The sequence below is a fragment of the Pantherophis guttatus genome, chromosome 1, assembly GCF_059756535.1.
Source record: "Pantherophis guttatus breed Tessera chromosome 1, ASM5975653v1, whole genome shotgun sequence".
In the NCBI taxonomy this organism is placed as follows: Eukaryota; Metazoa; Chordata; class Lepidosauria; order Squamata; family Colubridae; genus Pantherophis; species Pantherophis guttatus.
Genome location: NC_142063.1, coordinates 117,053,576 through 117,067,426, shown reverse-complemented (window position 1 = coordinate 117,067,426; position 13,851 = coordinate 117,053,576). Strand labels below are relative to the sequence as shown.

The following is a 13,851-nucleotide window of genomic DNA, read 5'->3' as shown; positions in this document are numbered from 1 at the left end:
GTTAGAAGCAAGAAAGATCCAACGTTGAGGAGAAAGCAAAGTAAGAAATGTCCTATCTTCTGGGAGATAGCTGAAACGAACAAGGAAGGCTGGAAGACACGTCTATCCAGCATAGACCGAGTCGAAACACTGGGCCAAGAGAGCTGAGCTATTCAAATTTGGCAAACTCGGTCCCATGCTGCATAGAGGAGTCATACCCCAGCCTGACTGTCGTTTTCCTCCTTCCGGAGAACCATTCCAAAACCTTTTAACATTTTATTAACCATAAGTACTTTATGTTTGATTTTGACGATTATTTTAGATAGCTACCTTGCTGAAATATCTAACCTCTCTTCACTTCAATTTTTTCACTGAGGATTATTTTAACTATAGATGCTTACTTTTACTATGAGATCCGAGAAAAGGTTTCCTTTTCACAACTCTCATATGTACAACATTGTTGTATAAGCAACAATGCAACACTCTATTGTGGGCTTGTGGACCATTATCCCAGTATCAGCTAAACTCTTCTGAAAGTTATTTGCAGTGATTTGTGGATTTTTGCTTTGCAGATCTGATTAGCTTGGAGAACAGTTCTCACAGTCCGTTTTTCTTGGTCTTCCAGAACTTGCCTTGACTTCAACAGTTTAATGAAAAGAAGGACTAGGAGTGAAAAGATAACAGTGCTTGAATATCTAAGGGGCTACCACAAAGAAGAGGGGATTAACCTGTTCTCCAAAGCACACAATGACAGGACAAGAAGAAAAGGATGGAAACTAATCGAGGAGAGAACCAAGCTAGAAATAAGAAGAAATTTCCTGACAGTTAGAACAATTAATCAGTGTAACAGCTTGCCTCCAAAAGTTGTGGGAGCTCCATCACTGGATGTTTTAAAGAAGAAATTGGATAGCAATTTGTCTGAAACGTATAGGACCTCCCGCTTGAACAGGGGATTGGACTAGAAGACCTCCAAGGTCCCTTTCAACACTGTTATTCTATAGTTCTGTCTAACTTCCATATTAGTATTTCTCATGTTGAAACTGCTAACTAGAAATATTTATAGCCTTCTCCTGCTTTGATGAATTATTTCTATTTTCAAATGCTCAGTCATTTGATATGATTCTTTGAAACAAAACTGAACAATCACAATTCAAGAAATTAGAAAGGTTAGAGTATCTGTTCACTGGAAAAATTGTGTTCTTGTCAGATACAAGTGATCAAATCGATATGTATACAGTTCAAGCTAACTATTTTATTATATTCTGCTTATAGTACAAGAAATTCCCAGGCTGCTTGCTTTCCCTTGGAAACAGACAGATAAAGTTCCATGGAGTTTAGGGAGGAGGGGTTCTTGTGGCTGGATTTCTTGTGGCTACACAATGACTCAAAGCTAATTTCCCACCTGATCCATCCTCCATGCCTGGCTGGGCAATTCCCAACATCTCTCATGAATAACTCTAGTTAATTATCTTTTTGAGCCTTACTAACACCTTTATGGTTTTCAAAACAACACTGTAACTGGAGCAGTAACCAAACTTCTGCACCTCTAATATTCCCTATTTATCTTACATAAATAATAAATGTGCAGTCATACAATAAATATGCATTCAAATTTGTACAAGATGCCATGTTTAGGAATTCATTAAAATTTACAATTTGATCAGAGATGTCTCAATTTTGGCATGTGATTGTTGCTTTCAGAAGAAAACTATTATTTTTCCCATGCTAATTATTTTCTCAAATCTCATAAAATCTGCAGGTATACATGATTAATTATTATCAAGACAAATACAAGACTATATTATTTATCCCAGAGACAATTGCCATTATTTTTGTCTGAACCTATAGAAAAATGAGGAGAGGAAATGTTATATTTGATTAGATAGCTTAATACATTGGGCAACCATTTTTATGTACTCTAATTCTGCAGAGCCAAGAATTAAAATCAGTGGCATGCTGGATTGTACACCTGGACCATCTAGTCCAGGGATCGGCAAGCCATGGCTTTTGAGCTGCATGTGGCTCTTTTAACCCTCTGCTGTGGCTCCCTCCTTTCATCCCATTGCTGCGGAGAGAAGCGGCCAATGCCGCTGCTGTTGCCGCCTCCATGACCTGCCCACTGCTCTTGCAGCTCCTTACACAGCACAGTGAAATTTGTTTGCTTCACAATGTGGGAGACAAGGTCCCCTCTTCCTCCTGGAGCCCATTATGATGTGAAGCTACAATGCAACCCTGCCCCACTCGCCCCTGGCAACAGCAGCGGTGTCAGCCAAAAGCAGGCCAGTGTTTCAGGGTGGATAGCAGGTCACGCATCTCCCCAGCGACTGAGGCATGTCCAGCACCAACAAAGGCCAGAAGTAGCCACCCGCCATTTCCTGCTGCAGTCTGTCAGGCAGTGAGAGAGAGACAGAGAGAGAGACAGAGACACACACAGAGAATGTTCTGACCTAGGTTTCCTTAGAAATTAAACAGCATAAACTTAGTCCTGGCAAACCTCTTTAATTCATACGGCTGTTAGATTACTTTCATTTACAGTCCAGAAGGCTTGATAAACAGTCTTTCAGAGGAAAGTTATCAACACCCATCTATCTCATGTGGAACACTGCCAAAGAGCTAATTTCCAGATGCAGGGCAACGCCAAACTTAGCACAGAGTCACAAACAGAACTTTCAGATCTTGAATTGGCCAGATGAACACATCCCATTCACTTCTCTTTTATGTCTTATGGGAGGGGCCAATCATCTCCAAGTCTTACTCCCAAGTCGACCCTATTTCCTTAATTGTTCCTGTCTCCTGGCAGCTCTGCGCATGTGCACGCTGGGACCAGGCTCATGCTGTTCTTCTGCCTCGCTGATGTCCGACTCCAGAAACTCCAGAGGCGGCAGAGAACTACCAGATGGCCTTGGCCCAGGGGTGAAATGCTCCCGGTTCGGACTGGATCGCTAGATCCGGTAGCGATGGTGGCGGGTGGTTCGGAGAACCGGTAGCAAAAATCCCTGCCCCTCCCCCCACCATGCCCAGCTGAGCCTTGGCCCAGGGGCCAGCTGAGCCGCATGATCATCAGAGGTTTTTTAAAAAAACTTTTAAAAGCATTTTTTCTACAACCTCTTTCGACGAAAAAATACTTTTAAAAGTAAAAAAAAAGCCTCTGATGATCGCGTGGCTCAGCTGGGATCGTCAGAGGCTTTTCAAAGCATTTTTTTCTGCAACCTCTTGGCCGAAGAGGTGGTAAAAAAATGCTTTGAAAAGTCTCTGACAATCCCAGCTGAGTTGCCTGATAGGCAGAGAGGTATTTTTTAAAAAGCCTCTCTGACGATCCCAGCTGAGTTGCCTGATCGGCAGAGGCTTTTCAAAGCATTAGAAAAAATGCTTTGAAAAGTTTAAAAAAAAAAAAGTTGGCCATGTCCACTCAGTCACATTAACAACTCCCCCCCCTACCAAGCCATGCCCACAGAACCGGTAGTAACAAATTTTACATTTCACTCCTGCCTTGGCCCCCTCTCTGCCTCCGACTCAGAGCCATCGTCCGAGCCTTCGCCAGACTCCAGGACTGGCCCACGTTCCTCCCTAACCTCCTCACTGTCCGAATCTGCTGCCAGCTCTGCTGGCCGCTAGCAAGCCACAACAGAGAAAGAGAGAGAGAGAGAGAGAGAGACAGAGAGACAGAGAGAGAGAGACAGAGAGAGACAGACAGACAGAGACAGAGACACAGAGAGAGAGAGACAGACAGACAGAAAGAGACAGAGACAGAGAGACAGACAGACAGACAGAGAGACCTGCACACAGAAGAGAGAGGGGGAGGGAGGGAGGGAGGGAGAGAGACAAACAGAGACAGAGAGACAGAGGGAGAGGGAAGGAGAAGGATGAGGCAGGGCAAATAATTTAACAACCGGTTCTCTGCCCTAATGACTGGCTGGGTAGGTGTGGCTGGAGGGAGGGGTCATGTGACTGGGTGGGAGTGAGTGACGTCGAATTGGCCACCCCCACCCAGTCACACCAGTTGTTAAATTATTGGCTCCTGATGTTTTCTTTTCTGTGGGAAACGGGTCCAAATGGCTCTTTGAATGTTTAAGGGTTGCAGACTCCCTGATCTAGTCTAACAGTCTGTTCTCACAGACACCAGTCAATAAACCTACTATATCCCAACAGATACTTTTCCAAGACAATCGCACTGCCATCAAGGCTAATTACCACATGACTTCCATTAATTGATCCAATTCTTTTTTGAAGTCAACAAAGCTGTAGCCTACTCTATATCTTGGTAGCAAATTTCAAGGTTTCATTATGAATCGTATTCTAAATTCCCTATACTAGCTTGAAGAATGAGAATAATCAAACTGCACATTTCAGAAATGTGGCATTAGTGTCACCATCCAAAAACACGGTGTGCAGCAAACTTGTCTTTCCCATCTTAAAAGGCAATTATAGAAAATTATACGTTAAAGAAATAATGTAATTTTTATCTCCTTTTACTTGTTTTAAAGAATCCAATCATTGCATCTGCAATAGGCATCACAATGTTTTAATTTTACTGTGAATAAAAACATATAGAGATAGTCCTCAACTTACAACCACAATTGAACCCAAAATTTATGTAAGTGAGAAATTTGTTAAATGAGTTTTGCCCCATTTTAGGATTTTTCTTGTCACATTTATCAAGTAATCACTGCAGTTGTTAATTTAGTAACACAGTTGTTAAGTGAATCTGGTTTCCTGATTGACTTTGCTTGTCAGAAGGTAGCAATAGGTGACCATGACCCTGAGACACTGCAACCATCATAAATCTGAGTCGGTTGTCAAACAATGTAAATCACGCGACCGTGAGGATGCTGCAACATTCATAATTATGAAATATTGTCATAAGTCTCTTTTTTCAGTGCCACTGTAACTTCGAACAGTTAACTAAGTGAACTGTGGTAAGTTAAGGAGCAGATCAGGAATGCTTCACGAGCTGTACAGTAGACAGTCCTTGGGTAAGCAATTGACATTGGAATTTCCATCACTATGCAATGCAGTTATAAAGTGCAACATCACATGACCATATTGGTTAGTGATGGCAATTCCAGCTGTCTTAGTGGTATCACAAGCCCTGGACCATGTGTGTCATTAAGTGGGAAGAGGTGAGAATCCCAGGCAAGAAGCATGGGGTGATGTGTGTGGTTGGCATAACAGAGCATAGGTAGATTAGCCAGAGGCTGTACACAACTGTTATGGAATATGAACTGGGTAACAAATGGGCACTGAGGATGGGAGGCAATGGGGTGCTACAGGCATGCAGGAGACTTCTTTGGAGAAAAGGCAGTGGAAACAACTTGAAATCTTCTCCATCACCTTTCCCATTGACTTTGCTTATGGAAAGCCAATGGGAAAAGTTGCAAATAGTGACATGTGACCACAGGATGCTGCAACTGTCATAAATACAAGCTGGTTGTCAAGCCCCCCAAATGGCAATCATACCATAGACCATAGAGATACTGCAACAGCCAGAACTTCAAAGCCAGTCCTAACTATCATTCATTCAACACTGTCATAACTTTATATAATTGCTGGATGAGTTGTTGTAATCCAAGGACTTCCTGTACAGATAAAGGGAATGACTTGTGACTAAGGTGATAAATTGGCTCCAAATAATTACTTCAGACAGATGAAAAAATCAAGCATTTGTCCTTACAATCCCTAACTCAGTTCAACTCAATATTTAACTCAACAGTTAATCTACTTATATTATTTGTACTATGTAAGTAGTAACACTATATACACAAAATAAAAACAAGAAACAGAAAAAAAACCATTAAAGGGGTACAATTGGAAAACTATCATCAGGTCCTTCTATAAAATTGTAAGAACACACTACCACAATTATGCAATACAGAATCAATTAAATCAAATCAAATAGAAATAGCCTTTGTATTCTATTAAAAATACTAATTATGTTCTATGATGAAATATAATAGAATATTTAATCTGCTAATTGGGACAGCAACTAATTAGGCAGTTAGTTAAAAACAGTAAATAAACAATAGTTTCTTGTTTTTTCACAAGACGGTTTCAGAGTATTTTCATTTTCTTTTAAAAATTGGTTTAATTTATATCCTATTTTTCCTCTGAAAGTTCTTCTATTTTATCATAGAAATAACCTTATGAGAGAGATTTAAATCAAAGTAATTTAGTGAGGTCAATGGGTAGTGAGGTCAACTGGGACTTAAATGTTCAATACCTTAATATTATATCGGACTAGAAAATCTCCTCTAATACTGTGATCCATGTCATTGCCAGAGTTCACAAATGTAGGAAGATTTGTAGTAGGTGTGTTAAGATTTCAGAACATTAAGCTTAAAGCATTAATCGTCTAAGATGCTTTCTCCCCACTATTGTTTATTCTCTCTCTGCTTTAGCTATTGCTTCCTGTGGTCAGCTTCCACGTTGTTTTATAATGCCAGTTCTTATATCCAGTGAAGAATTTGATCTTTAAACAATATAAGCATACAATTCCTGTACACTCTTCTTTAAAAACAGTAACTGTATTTGCTTCTTCATTTTAGCCAATATAGATATCACATTTTCAGTAAAATATAGCCCATACTTCATGGTCCACAAAACATTACACAGAAATTTCAGATATTGGATTAGTCAGGGAAAATAAAGATCTGAGCCACATCTGTAGTCCAATGTTTAGAAGAAAAAATGATAACCTGAGCAGATTAATTTTTCTACATGTGATTCTTCAACTGAACATTGCATTTCCCACCATTGTAAAACAACTTTCCTCAACCCGGTATTCTCCCAAATTCTTGGAAAAGTGTAGTTTTCATAATTCTCAATCATCGTGAAGAATGCTGGATTAGAATGAACTTTTGAAAAAGTGATCTGCCTGTTCCTTTATTAATTTTTATAAATGATGCCTTCCAAATGAAATGTAGAAACAATTCAAAAAAGAAAACAAAAGAAGGAAAAGCCCACCTGTGAAAACAATGGCACTGTCAGTAAAATTAAGCTCCAGATCACTTAGGTCTGACATATGTATTAATTCCTAGAGTTGAATTCACTAATATGACTCGAGTTGAATTAGTGAATTTTCAAAATCCATCCATACAACAAGCTTACTTTCTAATTAGTGAATCTGCTATGCTAATTATAAAAACAATATTTCAAATATCATGCTATTGAAAGCTACTATATTATGCAAAGAAATATGCACATTTTCCCAATTAATAAAACACAAATTTACTCATAACAAAATCAAAGGAAAGCAAGTGCATATCTTTAAATATCCTGGTTTTAGAAATGTATCTTCATGTTTTCATATAAAATAGAATAAATTCAATCATAACTATGCTTGAAATACTATACTGCATCAGATTGCATGCTAACTATAGTATCAGAAAAGAATATTGTCCTTTAATTTGTATGAGAGTTTAAGGTTAAAATATTATATTAGAGCCGCAACCTACAGTATAAGAGACACACAATATGGTTTTAATCTGATTTCAATAGCTAGGTAGTCTTCAATTTACAAGCACAATTGAGCCCAAACTTTCTGTTGCTAAGTGAAATACATGTTGAGTGAATTTTGCCCCATTTTACAACTTTTCTTGCCATAACTGTTAAGTTAGTAACATACGTAGTTGTTAAGTGAATCTGGCTTCACCATTGACTTTGCTTGTCAGAAGGTTGCAAAAGGTAATCACATGACCGTGGAACACAGCAAATGTCATAAATATGAACCAGTTTTCAAGTGTCTGAATTTTGATCATGTAACCATGGAGATGCTACAATGGTCATATGTGTGAAAAGCAATGCCTGAAAATTAGCCTGAAATTTTGGCAAACCATAGAATAATATATGAATATGTATAGTATACTCTATGTACCTAGTTCAAAGTGACTCCCTATATTCTGCAAGAGAAGAAACTAAACAAACTTTCAGTAAACATGATTCTTACTTATCCTAGCCAATTATACTTTCTTATTCAAGAATACAGGGTATCTTCTCCTATTTGAAGAAATAGTATGGCATGTATAAACCATCTTGGTTCTATCTCAGTTGTTACAATCAAGAACTCCTTCCACTGAAAATGTCAGTAAGAATGAAATTGAATCTTGCACATCTGCCAAAACTGTTTTCAGTCACAGCAACATTATTGGAAGATACTACACACTGTGATTGCCCAGCTCCTAATATGCCTCCAATTTACTGGGGTTATGAAATATGTTAATATGGCATAAGGATAATCAATGACTGAATACATCCTTTGTATGTAGAAAGCCTCAGGTTCTATATCTGATGTCTAAACTCTCAAATATTAATTGGGATTAGAAACAAACATTCACTAAATCAGATGTTCTATGTTCTGATTAATAAGGGCAAGAAAAAGATTAAGATGATACAGAAAAATCCTAATGTCCTTTTGTTTTCAAATGTAAATCTTATAAGTAGGTATTTTAAAGCAGTTAGCTTCATTCTTTTTGCTGTCCTATCTAAGAAGGTAGACCAGTTTGCACCTCAATTCTGTTTAGAAAACAGCCTCCAAGTCTCATTATCAATATAACCATCTATTCTTATCTCAGGCATTTTAATAGATATGAAAAATGTCTGTCCAGACAGTCATTGTTGGCAATAACTGGGTTACCTGAATCAACCATTTAACTCTATATAAGATAATATCCCTACTGCACAGAGTACAGTAATTGTGTGTCAGAATTTTTGATTAAGAACAATATTTTTTCCATATCAATCAATGAACAGAAAACATGAATGAAAGACACTAAGCAAATTTTTCATGTAGCTTGTGCACATAGTATCGTGACAGATGGGATTAAAAGTAGATCTTGGAGTTTACTGTAGACAGAGCTTTAGAAGTATAAGATCGTCTAGGTACCATGAGTAAAATTTAAAGATGTTGCTGATATACTACATCAAAGAACAAAGCAAAAAAACCTCGAGAATATGATTTTTAAGACTATCATATATAGATGGCTTGTATCAGAGAAAAGCTGGAAAGCAACAAAAGCACAGCTTAACAGGCACAAATATTCATTGCAATCTTCTGTTAAAGGTATATGATATTGTAGTTAGCATGGCAAGATTTCTAAAAACACACCTCATATCTATGTTTCTGTTTCTGTCCTCTTCTCAATATATTGAGAAGAAACATGTTTTAGGCAGGTCTTTATACCTTCTGTTTAGTTTGACTAAATCTAAATGAAACATTTCAGTTTAAACCTTTTGAAATAATCATTATTTATTATCATGCTGACAGGTAATAATAAATATAAAGAAAATGAATTAGCCATGAAATGTATTATACTGTACTGTATTTAGCTTAGATCCTATCTATTTTAAATAAATATCAAAGTGTAAGGGTATGAATAAGAAATGCAAGATCATGCAATACAGTAACTGACAGAATTCCTCAGCAACAAGACCAATGCAGTTTTATAATAATGTGGGCTGTATCTGTTACACAAATACTTTATAACAGAGAAACTTGTACAAGTAGATTCCCCAGGATGCCAAACAAGTACATTTTGTCCATTATTTGTCAGTTTCAAGGTTCTGCTCCTCTGTAAGTTGATGTTGCAAGTTGGAAAAAAAATTAGAGAAAAATATTAATGTCTATCTCAGCTTCTCCCAATTTAGCAACCTAAATTAGAAATCCAATTCTAAATAAGAATGGATAATGATGGGTCTTATACTTCAACAGTTCTTCAGGGTCCCAATACATTAAAATAAACTATGCAGTTAACAATTAAAGGCAATAGTTTAAACTTCAGAATGAAACAGTTACACCTTCTTAAATCTATTTTGTAGACTATATGTGCAAATTTGAAATAAAAATCAAACATTCTACATCAAAGTTAGTTTACTGAAAATAAAATATTTCTCATTCTTTTATACTAGAATGGCTTCTAAAATAATCATCCTACCACTTTAAGTGTTCAGAAAGAAAGGGGGAGTAATGTGATGTTTGTTTATTTAAATATTCATATTGTAAAAACAAATTAACACAATGAAACAGAAATCTAATAAACAAAACTTAAAATTGACACATTCAATAAATAATTTCAATATACTGTGGAGAAAAGTAATCAGACTATATGCACACATAGACACAGTCAGACACAATCCAGCAGGGCTATTGAAACGGGTTCATATTAACATGTTTTATGTAACTATTAACTTAGCGATACAGGATGTTCTGTGTCCTATCTCATGTGTAAACATACTTTTCCTGAAAGCAACTGGCAAATAAACTAATGGTTACAATATAAAACTCTGTGTTTGCTTCAAATAACACAAAGTTCCCACCATTCACTTGTACCAGATCAAAATATTATTCACACATTTCTTCCATGTGGTCTTAATAATAACTAGAGGTTGCCCAAAGATACGAGACATTCCACTGCTGAAGACCATGAATGAAATATTACAAATAGGCAAAAGAAAAAAAGAGATTGCATCATCTACATACCTGCTTTCCATATTTGAGATATACACTGACACAACTGACAACAGACTCCAGGAGCAATTGTATAAAAGATACACCAGGAGATAGTAGGAAAAACAACAACAGAGCTTTCTGACAGAATGTATTTGTTACAGGTGAACATAAGGTAAGGCCAAGATGCTGAGTTTTGTTTTTGTTTTTTTTATGCAAGAACACAAGTTGAATTTAAACAGGCAAACTCTCTTGTATAATCGATCGTTATATACCTTACCATCCACTAATGCAGTATCTGGACAAAGAGGCGCAGACAAGAGTTTAGAAAAAGATAAACTAAGGTGCAAATTATCTTGTGTTTCTTTTCTGAGAACTCAACTTCCAGATAGTCCAGCAATGCGCCCAGTCGGTCCCTCGATCTCGCAAGAGGCAGATTCACACGAACTCATAACTTTGCCTTCTTTTCAATCCCAACTCTCTCTACCTTTTTCCCTGAAACGTAGTAAGCAGCCGAGAATCTTCCGACTTTTTTTTTTTCACCCTCCCCTTCCCGGGCCGATGCCACGGTTGCCTCTCTTAGGAGAGAGAGAATTCGGAAGGAACGATCTTATCTAGCCCGCCGTGTTTCTCCAATAACGCAAGCGCGCTGCTATAAATAGGCTGCCCCAGCCTGCTGGGGGGCGAGAGGGATGCCTGCGCCACCACCACCACCACAAGAGTCTCAGAAAAGCCAACTCTCCACCCCGCCGAGGCGCTTCTTGCCACCTGAAAGGCTCCCTCTCGCAGGTGTCCAGGAGCGCTCCTTTTCTGGGTCAGCTTTTGCGAACTCACCTGTCTAGAGTAGCAAGAGGAGAGGCAGCAGAGAGAGCAGAGCAGCGGCGAGACTGAGCCCCAGGAGGGCCCGGGTGGTCCTGGGAGCGATGAGTGGACCCGCCCTTCCAGCCGGTGGTATAAATAACATTATCTGGCGGAGCAGGGACATTCCTGCTCGGGGACAGCTCGGCTGCCCGGCCCAGATAGCCGTGTCCCTCCGGGGGAGGGAAAGGAGAAAGGAGGAGGAGGAGGAGGAGGAGGAAGCGCCTGCCCTGCAATGCAGCACAGCGGCCCCCCCAGGCCAGCGCCAGCAGCGGCACCTGGCGATGCCCGGCGCAGCAATCGCCGCCGCCGCCGCCGCTACCTGCTGCAAACGATGCCCGGCAGTCGAGAGGCAACAACCGGGCCACACCCAGTTTAAAGCGGCGCCTGATCTCTCGAGCTCCAGCCTCGAGTAAAATGCTCCGGAGGGAGGGGGGGGGGCAAAAAAACAAACAAACGACGGTTTAAAACTGCGGGAGCCACAGCCCTAAAATGAAACAGGGGAGTGAGGGAGGTTGGGTGGCGAAGGGGAAGGCGCGCTCGCTGTGCCCCTCACGGGCAACCGCGGAGCTCCCTCGTTCACTGAGGCGGCAGGAGGATTGTGGTAGGGCGACGTGAGACTCTTGAAACCACGCCGACGGCTGCTCTTATCAAACGGTTGTCCGGACTAGAGGGAGGTGGCGGTGGGGCGGGGGGGGAGGGAGGCAGAGCTTGGCGCCCGCCTCTCGCAGCACCGAGGAGCGCCGCTCCGTTAGCGCCTGACGGGAAGGTGGCCCACCCCGTAGCTCGCGCGCCTGAGCTGCCCGCCAACCTTCGTGCTGCAATGTGAGGGATTGGCGGCGGTGGGGTTCGAATTCCCGCGTCTTCCGGGCAGCTCGTGAGAAAAGCTCTGGAAATAGCCCCGCGCTTCAGAAATAAACCGCCTGTGACAGGACTGCCCTTGTCCCCGCTTCACCCACCCGCCGTCCTGGGCTAGATGTCAACGGGAAAGCTCTTTATTTCCCGCTTTTTCCTCGCGCCGAAGGGAGTATCTTGACGCCTCTTGATTTAAACCGCGCGGCGGCGCCCATCGTCACCGGCACCAACTTGTACTTCGGCCCTTCCTTGACGTCCTAGAAGGGAGGGTGAAGCTGCGCTCCCATTTGGTAGATTGTACACCCCCCCCCTCCCTGTATTTGAAGGGGAGGGGAATCACCTTCGTTTAAAAATCCATTCTGCTTAAACGTCTAAAAATGCAAAGCAAAGGAGAGGATATCCTCATCATTGGGTAGTATATAGACCGAGTGCTGCAGGGCAGGCCTACTGTAGCGGCTTTTCTGCTGAGGAAAACAGGAACACCGGAGACTATTACAGGGCGAATTCTCCACAGCGAAAGGAGACGAGGAGTGGGGATTATTCAACGCGAAACTGCTGCAAACGGGCAGCTTTCCGGGAAGGGGAAAATGAGTCTGCTTCTTGATCCTGACTGCAGAGGGTCCAATGTTTACAAGAACTCTTCCCCCCGCCCCCAGCCGCAAATCTCATCCATTTGAAGCAAGTTGCTTACCTGCTATCACTTGCAAAAAGATATTGCTAGAAATTAGTAGAAATTTCAATCTCCTCTTAGGTTTATTTTTAAGGCCAATTTCTAGGATGATGTAATTGAACTTAAAACCACTTCATGGATGATATATAAAAGGGATTTCTATACATAACCGGTGTTTGCTCAGATACAATTTTTTTAAATCCACACTCAGGATAACTATTGGGAGAAGGACAACTCTAAAACAAATTTCCCCAAACTGCTGCCCTTCCAATGTAAACCCTATGGTGTCCTAGATTGTAGCATATTCTACCAAAATAATGGGAGATTATTGATATACAAAATCATAATTAAAAAAAACTTCACCAGACTCAGGATTACTATTTTCTATTCCAAGATGTTATTTGGACACTTGAAATGTGTTTTTTTTTTAAATTTTCACCTCTCAAGTTATTCAATACCAAATAAACCACTCAGAAGCCTTATCAGGTTTGAAATATTATGTCTTATATATACTCATATTGTTTTTGATATAATTTTACCAAAATGAGGTATCAATCAAATTAATAAAAATACAGATGACACACTATTTCACTTTTTCATCTACCAACAGGGAATCTGTTACTCTACTCAGAATTGGTTGTGAATTAATAAAATTATCCAGATAGGACAGAGGTATGCCTGTCCGCAAGCAGATGGATTTGTAATATAATTTCAGATTGTTTTCATTAAAGGAATTCTTCAACTTTCCTCTAAACCTAGGTTTTAGAGTGGAAGTATTTCTGGATTCAGCTTTTTATCTGTTGGCTCAGATCTGCATGCTTGCCTTAGTACATCTAGATTGGATTATTACAGGATGCCCTTCTTGGGGCTATTTGGAACAGCCTTCAGAAACTGCATGGGGTTTAAAATGCAGGAGCAAGAAAGTTAGTGAAAGCTTGCAAGTAGAATTGCATTCAGTATGGTCTATCTTTGCTATCTGAATACTAATTGTCCCAATCTTAAGAGACCTTTTGTAGCTCTATTTGGTATTGTTTTAATGTAAACAATTACT

General features: G+C 40.0%; 1 protein-coding gene across 6 annotated transcripts in view; it reads right to left on the bottom strand.

Moving 5' to 3' along the window:
* Positions 1 to 12,276, bottom strand: part of SPTB (spectrin beta, erythrocytic) — a 127,928-nt gene extending 115,652 nt beyond the window's left edge. For 3 of the 6 annotated variants that reach the window (XM_034433826.3, XM_034433833.3, XM_034433832.3), the window contains exon 1: positions 10,698 to 11,059. In XM_034433826.3, coding sequence (XP_034289717.1) covers positions 10,698 to 10,700 — 3 coding nt within the window. In that variant the 5' untranslated portion in view covers positions 10,701 to 11,059. Of the gene's footprint in view, positions 1 to 10,697; positions 11,060 to 11,251 lie in introns of those variants that run through there. The other 3 variants (XM_034433827.3, XM_034433831.3, XM_034433829.3) reach the window with 3 other exon arrangements.
* Positions 12,277 to 13,851: the final 1,575 nt, after the last annotated feature.